The 10,767-nt window shown below is 35.4% G+C and overlaps 1 protein-coding gene across 1 annotated transcript in view; it reads right to left on the minus strand.

Annotated features, from left to right (window-relative positions):
- Positions 1-10,767, minus strand: part of TLL1 (tolloid like 1) — a 242,887-nt gene that overhangs the window by 33,108 nt on the left and 199,012 nt on the right. Inside the window, exon 17 of the mRNA XM_006140658.3 lies at positions 2,484-2,609. Within this exon, the coding sequence (XP_006140720.1) occupies positions 2,484-2,609 (126 nt within the window). The remainder of the gene's footprint in view (positions 1-2,483; positions 2,610-10,767) is intronic.

The following is a 10,767-nucleotide window of genomic DNA, read 5'->3' on the forward strand; positions in this document are numbered from 1 at the left end:
TGCTCTATAGTGGAAAAAAAACTCTCAAAAAAGAAAAAAAAAAAGAGAAAGGTAAAAATTTAGCTGTCAAATCATCCAGGATAATGTAGTAAGGTGATAGCCTTAAAAATCTGGATTTAGTCATGACAAGGGTTATCTGAATGCATTATCTCTGTCTTTATCTTGCCATATGAAATACAGGGTATCCAGAATCTGTCAAACAGCCTGAGTTGAAACAAAGATGAACTGAACTGTATGAAGTAGGTAGGGTGCTGAACTGTAGGAAGTGCACATATGGTAGCAAAAGTAAAAGAAAATACCACCTCTTTTTTGACAATAAAAATGGACCTTATTGGGAACAGCAGTTGGCATAATGGCTATATCTCTGTACTCCCATGTAGTTGACCGCACTTCGAATCCCAGACCCAGTGGCTTAAAAAACTCATGCTGGGTGCATGTGCGTGCGTGCTCAAGATCCCGAGAGGAGAATGGAGGAGAAGGGATTGCGGTGTGGCCATCCCCCCTGGGGGTGATTTCTCACTTTCTGTCTCTCTGTCTGTCTCTGGCAAGTGCACACACCTTATAGCAAAATCCTCTCAAAAAAAAAAAAAATGGACCTTATTAAGGGTTGCCTAGATGTCATTCTATCTAAAAAGGAAGTTTTCTATGAAATCATGTTTGGAAAATATTAGCTACTGTAGTGAACGTATCAGCTACCTGTGATCCACAGACTACAGGTATCATCTACAAAAACTATTTAATTTTTTCTTTGATTTACTTTCCATGTCTACCAAAAACTGGGCCTATTGGCTTTATAACATAAGTTACCAAATTACAAATATCATGCTTATACAAGAAATTAGACAAAGAAAAATTCAAGCTTGCCTATATTTCTACAGAAAGCCATCATATCAACAAAAAATAAAGCTAAAACAAAAAAAATCTATGACATGTGGCCATATTTGAATGAAAATAATTGAAACAGGAGTCAATTCAGTATATTTTCTACTATTCTAATGTGTATATAAAAAGTTGCTAACTAACTGAGGTTCTACTCAAGAATCTACCAATTTACATATGCTAATGACTGAATTTATAAAATCTGCCTTACTAATTCTCTTTTAAAACAGATATAAATTCAACTTAAATAGAAAATTTGAGAGAAAATCCTTAGAGAAAGAAATAAGAATTAAGTAATTACTTCATGTTACCATCCAGCTCACAATAGTTGAATATATAAACGTCATTATCTTTAAAAAAAAAAAAATTGGGGACTGGTAGTTAGCATAATGGCTAACTCCCATGTAACTGACCAGGATTCGAGTCCCAGACCCGGTGGCTTACACTCGCACCGGGCGTGTGTGCGTGCGTGCCCAAGATCCCGAGAGGTGAATGGAGGAAAAGGGATTGCGGCGTGGCCAGCCCCCCTGGGGGGTGATTTCTCGCTTTCTATCTCTCTGTCTCTCTCTGTCTTTCTGGCAAGCACACATGCCCTATAACAAAAACCTCTCAAAAAAAAAAAAATGGGGCAGCAGATGGTATGGAGGTTAAGGTGCTGGATCCCACATGGCTTATTCCATGATTTGAGTCCCAAATCTAGTGGCTTAAAAATCATACTGGGTGCTTATGCATGTGTGTCCAAAATCTAGAGAGGAGACTGGAGGAGAAGGAACTGTGGCATGGCCATTCCACCTGGGGAGTGATTTCTCACTTTCTCTCTTTCTGTCTCTCTCTGACAAGCACTTGTGCCCTGCAGTAAAACTAAAAATCAATCTTGAGCCCAGCAACATTGGTTGATGCTGCTATCTGGTAGGCTGAGGACACATAAAAGAGGCTCAGGACCTGTAGTCCCAGCACTCATGAGGCAGAGACAGGAAGATTACAAGACACCCTGCCTAAAATACAGACAAAAAAATCTTGAATTTTGTAAGGTCTGGAGACAAAATCTGGTAGCTTACTGTGATGCTACTAGTATGTTATTGTTTATTGGGTTTTTTTTGGAGGGGGCAAAACCATAAATTAGCTAAATACCACAATATCTACCATTTTCAAATATCTGTCTTTCGGTAGGCACTTAAGTTTGATATATCTGACATTTAAAGAGACATCACTCAAGTAGCACATATTTTAGATATTTCTGGGGATATTCCAGCAAATGTAAAACATTTAAAGAAGTTAAATTTAAACATGGATAGTGTTATAAGGTCTGTTCCATAAAGACCAGTGGGTAAAGTGGTGGTTTTCTGAGTACTGGATAGTATCATAGCAGCTCCTCCATCTGTTGTATAAATTGCTTTAATGTCATCTCTGTGCAAAGTGCAGATCCAACAGTATGCCTTGGATATTTGAACATTACACAAAAGGGTTTTTTGACATTTGAATAGTGAACAATGGTATCACTCACTGAAACAATTAACTCTACCTAGAAGCAATGCTTTACACAAACCACATTAAATTCTAATTCTATTGTAAAAAAGAAAAATAGAAAGTATTCCTTTCCATACCTTCCTTGCAATCATGTTTATTTTCATGCAGCACAAATCCATTACGACATTGGCACATGTAGCTTCCCATCGTGTTGACACATTCATGCTGACATCCGCCATTATCCTTAGAGCATTCGTCTTTGTCTAGCAAAGAGATAAATCACATAGTTTAGTAAGTAGCTGCAAAAATAAACAAAAAGACTATCAAAGGAGAGTCATTTAGTACGGTTAACCCTGGAAAAGGGTAAACTAAGTCATAGCTTTCTCTATCCCCCCCCAAAAAAAATGCATAATGTCTTAGTTTTACCCTTTCCTTGTTTAGCTTGGAGCCTGTACCATGGATTGAGTTTCAAGATGATTTATACTAGAACATCTTGTCGTCATTTTTTACTCCTATGCTGGAGTCCAAGTTTTGAGTAGAAGAAAGAGAAAATCAACAAATCCTTTTTCAATGAATCCTAAACACTTATTACCAACTTTAAACAATACACTTAAAGTTATGAGTAGGTTGAATAAAAGGTAAGAGATGGCCTTTAAATAGGGAGAAATACTTTAACATATTAACCATAGTGGCTAGACAGAGGCTAAACAAGGTTCCAAAGTTTCTAAATACTCTCTTTAAAAAATCAACTCAGTTTAACTACTGTAGTTGATTTTCTATTTCATTAACTCTGCAGTTAGGCTTAGTATTAATGAATCTGGACATTTCATAGCATTTCAAGAGAGAAAAAGGCATCATTAGACTATCCTAAAAGAGAAGCTACTTTATATATTTTAAACAAATCTATACTGGCAGAACAGTATATTAATACGTAATCCCCTAAAAGGACATTTAGTATGCTAGAAGTCAAGTCAATGTTAGAATAGGAAATATGAGCTTTAAGCAGCAGCCAACAAATTCACTACAGGGAGAATAGCCAAACTAGATTAACAGGTAGTCAATCCAGTGAGAGGCATCCACCATCACACCAAGTCACTCAGCTGTCATCCCATGGCTGGCTTGTCCATTACAGTCAAAACTGGCAGATTGCTCCTGACACACATATATGACGGCTTATCACTCAGAATTTCATCACTCCCACACATAGAGAACAAGAAGGACACGTTACAGGCATATCAGAGATTAGACTGAATTCAAATTTTACATAGTCGGTTGATGTTTTTAGTGAAAACTAATGAGTTGATGGTGACTCTTAAAGTGCGCTATTCTTGCCTTTTTTTTTTAACCAAACCAATATTCACACTATAGTGTGAATAGTGAAGATTTTTTTTATCAAAGGATATGATAGTAATTTTTAAAGATGCATTCCATTTTTTTCCAATTTTAGAGACCGATAATATGGCATAGTACACACACAGTTACAGGAAATACTCATGCTCTGGTAACATCAGAACATTTCAAATACATGCAGTAAATCTCACAGTTTTTAAGAATATATCAGAATCAGTATATTTGTGACTTATCCTTGACCTGTGCATTACTCTTTTAATACTATAGACAATAAGCAAAAAACAAAGAATAAAGGAAATTATTTTCTAAAAGCGCATTCAACCTCAAAGTTCATTCAAAAATTCAGAAATTAATGGAACATTAGCTTTATAAAATTTCAGAGGCATTCATCATAATCTTGAGCCCCTATTCTTTTAACTGTATCAACAGTAAGAATTGTAGTTTATAAATTCTGACTGACCGCTACAAAATGGGTAGACAGTAAACCATACTTCTTACCACCAGTGGCAGCTATAAGCATTTTCTAATTATGATAATTAACTAATAAATTTGTTTTTTATAACTTTTCAGGAGCTTTGTTCTTAAGAAAGTAAATGCCTCCACATGAATTAGTAAAGAAGTACACCTTATCTTTGTTAAATGGAAAAAGCCAACGTAGAAATGTCTGATGCCAGAGTTACTTTGAAATAGACACATATTTCTTCTGACAATGTTTATATTATTATGGTTTGATATAGTTAAAATAATACCTAATAGAGTGAAGTTCAGTTGTAATGTTGGGCAACCCAGTTTTTTAAAGTCATTTGGTATCCTAATAACTACATGCAAAGTAATTTAGAGAAAATTAATTCACATTTGCAATCAACTGAGGCACAGATTAACTATTCAGGGACTAACCCTGTGGGGGCAGAAATTGCCCAAATGATTTTTTTTATGATTTATTTTTACTTTTTACTTTTTTTTTTTTTTTTTGTCACAGGGTGTATGTGCTTACTTGTCAGTGAGAGAGGCAGTACAGAGAGAGGGAAAATCAGAAATGACTCCACTCCCCAAGGGTAATGGCCACACCACAATCCTTTCTCCATTCTTTTCTCAGGATTTGGGGCATGCACAAACATGTGCCCAGCGTGATTTTCAAGTACATGCATGCACCTGGCATGATTTTCAGCTGCCAGGTCCAGGACTCGACTGTGGTCAGCCGTTTGGGAGACCAGCATCTTAACCACCATGCCCCCTGCTGGCCCCCAAATTATCATTTTAATCCACCTGTTTGGATTGCCATGAATGGGAGATACAAAAATGCTAAAATGCAAGCATGAACACATGTAATATTCAATAATACATGCATTTTTTCTAAGTATTTTTAATTCATAGTCATTTTATAATAAAAACAATTCCAATAAAAAATTTCTAACATCTAAACTTCATTTCAGTGAAAATATCAAGTCTATAACTTACATTTCTAAGTACAGTTAGATTCAAGATTTGATAGAATATAGGCTCACCTATAGTCATGTTAATGAAAGAGAAATGAAATTGAATCATATTGAATCATATTTTAGTATTAGCTTTTTTATAGAAAATTATTCATATTTATGCTGAGACAAAAGTAATATTACTTTAAAAATAATGTTTGAAAGCAAAAGAAAACAGAGAGATGGGGCAGACAGAGGAGTAGGGAAAAGAATAAGAGGAGGAGAAGGAAGAGAAAGAGAAAAGGCAGCCCAGCCTGGTGGCAAAGGTGGTAAGGTCTCGCATTCAGAACCACAGGCCAACTTGGACACTGGGTGCACTCATGTGATCCTGCCTGGCTGGAAGCCTGGAGGGTGGCTCTTATACAGGGAGACACTGTCAAAGTGCCTCTCTCTTTCCTTCTCTCTTTTGCAATAATAAACAAACTTGTAAAAAAAAAAAAAAAAAAAAGGAGGAAGACCTAGTAGAAGAAGAAAAAAAATGTTACAACTAATCTTATAATAATTGTTGTCTAAGTATCTTGCTATTTTTTTCCTTCCTAGTTCATCAGTGTATTTTACCTTCATCCCTACATCTGATTATTGCCTAATTTACACATTGAAATTAAGAATTATTGTGACTGGGGACCAGCAGGTGGCATAGTGGTTAAGGTGCTGGACTCCCATGTGGTCAAATGAGGTTCGAGTCCTGGACCCAGTGGCTTAGACTCATACCAGGCACATATGTGTGGGTGCCCAAAATCCCAAGAGGAGAATGGAGGAGAAGGGACTTTGGCATGACCAGTCTCCTCGCTTTTTGTCTCTCTGTCTCTTCAGCAAGTGCACATGACATATAGCAAAAATCTCTCTCTCAAAAAAAGTAATTATTGGGACTGCACAATGGCATAGTGGTAAAAGTTCGTGCTCCATGAGGCTAATCCACAAGGAAAGTTTCAGGTTCATGTCTAAGAGGCCTTCCTCAGCACGGCTGGACACAAAGGTGCCCATGATTTGAAGACTGAATGAAGCTGTACATGGATTGCAGCATCAAGACCTTTTTGGGGTGGTAGGCAGCTGTCCCTCTTTCCTTCTTTGTTTCTTCCACTCATGGGAGAAATAAATTTGGAAAAAAAGTCATGAATTAGGTTTCTAAAGTAATGTATTATCTACTATATTTTAGCTAAAATTCAAAATTGGACTAATCAAAATAGTATGTAAAACAATGGAGGAAAGTTATCATGTCCAGAAAAGTAGCATGTAAAACTGTGCCTCCATCTGGCAAATTGTCATTTGAAAAGAGAAAATTTGAAAAAACTCACTGAAATACTCAAAATTATCCAGATGTTTTGCAGCATGCAGAACAAAGACAAAAAGCTACACTTTTAACTTAATATTTTTAAATTAAGGAGCAGTGAATACTGCATGGTTGTATTAAAACTATTCATTTGAACAGAAACTAACAAACTATGCTAATTAAAGTGGGTGCAATTTTGAATTATCTCTGTTGAAACAGCAACATCAAAAATGACAAATTCTACAAATATATTCTAGATTTCGTATTAATGAAAGCTCATCAAACTAAACGTAAATAAAATCTATTAGGAAACAATTGGTTTACATTTTCACATTCCCTTTCACTTTTTAGAATAAATCCTACAAATGTTTTGAAGAATGAAAATCCCAGAAAGGAGAACATGGAAGAGGAGGTAAAATTTTGAACATTTTTCATAATGTCTGCCTCATACATTAATAACTGAAAATTCTAGCAATAATTTATTTGAAATTTTCTGGCATTTTCATATAGTAGGCACAAAATAAGAAAAAAATAGTTTTTATTAGTGATAGAAATAAACATTTCATTGTAGCAAAATAAAAACATTTATTTTCTCCTGACAGAAATTAGCCCCCTTCTTTGGAACAGATATATCTGTTTTCTATCACTCCATGCTGGATGAAGGAAAGATCCATTATGAGGGAAAAAAGAAGGTGGTATTTTCCCATCAGAGTCCTGCAGCGTACCTCTGAGACTATCAGAGGTCATCAGTCTATGAATAATACATACTGGAAGGAACTGCAGTGGCAACCTGTGTCAAGTTCTTGCAAGATTCAAAAATAAAAATTTTCTCTTTGCAGAAAGCTTCCTTATCTGTAGGAAAAAGAAGTAAACAGTCCATGCAACAGAACAAAAACATACATGAGCAAATACTCTCAAACTAAGTGCCCAGGATCTGAAATACACACATGCACACTTGCACATGCACACGGGCAGCACACACAGTGCTGTGCTTGCTGTTTCCCCAGTGAAACTCTGGTTGTAACTGGATAGCCACTGCAGCAGTGTTTGGTAGTGTTGGTAGAAGGGACCTTGTGAGAGGTGTTTGGGACATGGGGCAAATCCCTCATGATTAGACTGAGGCCCTAATTATAGTTTCTAGGAGTTGTTTTGTTTTGTTTTAAGCAAGTTGACAACCAGTATGTCTCTCTCTTTAAAATTAGCTTACTGGCCTTTCTACTTTCCTTTCATGGAGTGAAACAACAGGTGGTCTTTAGCAGAGCCTCGCAGGTTGCCAGGGCCATGTCTTTGGATTTTCCTATCTACGGACTTGTGAGCCAAATAAACCTTTTTCCTTTACAAATCACCAAATCTCAAGCATTCTTTTATAACAACATGAATGGACTAGAACTAGTTTTAACAGGAAACTATCACATGAATAATCCCCTTCACAAAACCAGTAATAAACTTTACTGAAGTCTACAACAAAGACAATTTGTTCTTTCTATAAACATGTAAATACATAAATTTCACTGATACTGAGCTTACAAGCAGGATTTAAAATCATGTCAAGAAGTTGTAGAAAAGCTGTAATTGTGTGACTACTTTTAATTAATCATACTAATAAATACTAATTAAAGTATTGACAGAGTAATATCAGGTTGAATTTCATCTACAGATATTGAGAGAAACTGTACAAGAAAACATTTATACAGAAATACATGACCACAGTGAAAGGCAGATGAGAAGCATGTCAGTTGAAATCATCTAAATGAAACTACAAATAATGGAACATACCAATTATTTTGTCTGACTCCTATATTTGTTATAGACAGAAATGAACTGGGGAACAAGAAACCTAGTTTTTATTCCATTTCTGCCACTGAATGAGTCACTAGGCCCATTATTAATATATACTGAGTGTCCGCATTCTATGATGGAAACTGAATGACTAAAGGATCTAGAAACACAGTAAATGGTTGTGAATACCAGATATAGTATAAGAAGAAGGCAGGTGATAGAGTAGAGTTGGAGGAAGGCCATTAGAGAGAAAAATAGAGAGGCAAAGCATTAATGAGACAAAGAAATGGGGTATTATCTGTTGAAGATAACTTTATAGTATTATCAACTGAACTGGTGAGAAATGTACACATGTTGAAATATTTACTTTGTAAGCTAAATAGCATGATTGAATATATAAAAGAACTTGAAATTAAAAACAATTAGATCATAATCCCATTAACTTGATTCCTGAGGGAGACTTTTACTAAATGAGATTTATATTGGGTCATTGGTAAAGTCATGATACATTTTTGCACAGAAAAATATGTTATGACTTCCTGATGACCTAATACTTCAGATTCTTTTTTCTCACTATAGTAAAATTCATAACTGAGTCTTTCCCTTAATACAAGTTTGCCTAGAGAAGGTAAAATGCTTTTGTTCAACTCCCTTTGTCCAAAATCATTTATGCTTCTCCAAAATAACAAATGCTATATAATTAAAATTTTTAAATATATCAAGTTTCCCAATGCTGCTGTTTAACATATATTAAAGTCCTACTAATAGATCCTTTAAGTTTAAACCATTTAAAGAAAAATAACTTCATTCTGAGTAGAATACCATTAACTTGGCTTCACCATTTAAAATAAATAAACTGCAGGGGACCAGCAGTTAGTGTAATGGCTATGTCGCTGAACTCCCATGTAGTCAACCGCAATTCAAGTCCCAGACCTGGTGACTTAAACTCATGCTGGGAGCATGTGCATGCGTGCCCAAGATCCTAAGAGGAGAATGGAGGAGAAGGGATTGTGGCATGGCCATCTCCCCAGGAGGTGATTTCTCACCTTTCTCTCTGTCTTTCTGGTGAGTGCACACGCCCTATAGCAAAAACCTCCCCCAAAATAAATAAGTAAATAAGTAAACTGCATCATGTATATGTATGCTGACATCTTCACTTGTGCTCAAATACAGTATCATAGAGAACCAGTAGATGGTGGGATGGTTACATCACTGGACTCTCACATAGTCGACCACACCAGGTGTGCATGTGTACTCAAAAGGAAGGTGGAAGAGAAGAGATTGCAGTATGATCATCCCCTCTGGGGGGTTGATTTCTCACTTTCTGGTCTCTCTGTCTCTCTAGTGAGTGCACATGCCCTATAGCAAAAATTCCTCTTGAAAAAACAAAAAACAAAAACAAAAACAGTATCATATAAAATTAAGCTGGGGTTTGGCCACCATAAAGTAAATTATTATTGTTATGTAAAACAAATTTAATTCAGTCCAAGATAATAACAGTAATACACAATTGGATTAAATATCTTCTAGAAAACGTCTGTCACTATATTTTGAGTCAGCAATTATTAGATAATTGTATGTTGACATAATACTATGAATATGTCTCACTGGAAACACTAAAATTTAAATACAGTTTTATCTTTTTTCTTGATGTATCACTTGACTGCAAGAAAGCTAGAATTTATTTTTAAATAGCTTTGCTTTCCAAATAATACAGAATCACTTAGTTTCAAATAGTGTTTTTATTATTATTAAATTGCCTTGGTAATTTTTCTTGGAAAAAGAATGTGGAAAAAAATAGCTGAATATATATTTCTCATTATATTTTCATAAAGCCATAACTACCTCTGAAATTTTTAGAACACCAGCTGTAAACATAACCACTTAAGGCTAAGTTTTCATGAAATATCTCTTGATTAATGTTCAAAATACAGTAAAATATTGATTCATCTGTCTGTATAGGTACTTAGAAAATAACAACTCAATACACTTATACTAACATATATTTACTAACTAATAAATTTAAAAATTCTTTCTGTTTCAAAGAAAACCAAAGTCTATCAGACAATGTTTGCCAGTTTAAGAATATTTTGTGTAATAGATAGGTGCAAAGATGATAGAAATGCTTTTCTTCTAAAGTTTTTTTTTTTATATTTAATCAGAGGAAACTCTGAGAATAATTGGAGAAAACCATAATATACTATTTCACTATGTTAAGAAAAGTTTTCTGGTATTTTAAAAAAGCAACTTTTAGGTTTATTCCTATCCACATGCTTTGCTGTTTACACAGTACATAGACCATTTTACACCTAGATTTGCACTAATACTATATCATTTACAACTTTTTAAAAAAATTTTTGGAGAGGTTTTTGCTAGAGGGCACATGGGCTCGCCAGAAAGACAGAGAGACAGAAAGTGAAAAATCACCCCCCAGGGAGATGACCATGCCGCAATCCCTTCTCCTCTATTCTCCTCTCAGGATCTTGGGCACGCACACACACATGCCCTGCGTGACTTTAAGCCACCAGGTCAGGACTCAAACTGCCG

Source organism: Tupaia chinensis, unplaced genomic scaffold (genome assembly GCF_000334495.1).
Source record: "Tupaia chinensis unplaced genomic scaffold, TupChi_1.0 Scaffold000039_1, whole genome shotgun sequence".
NCBI classification, from domain to species: domain Eukaryota; kingdom Metazoa; phylum Chordata; class Mammalia; order Scandentia; family Tupaiidae; genus Tupaia; species Tupaia belangeri.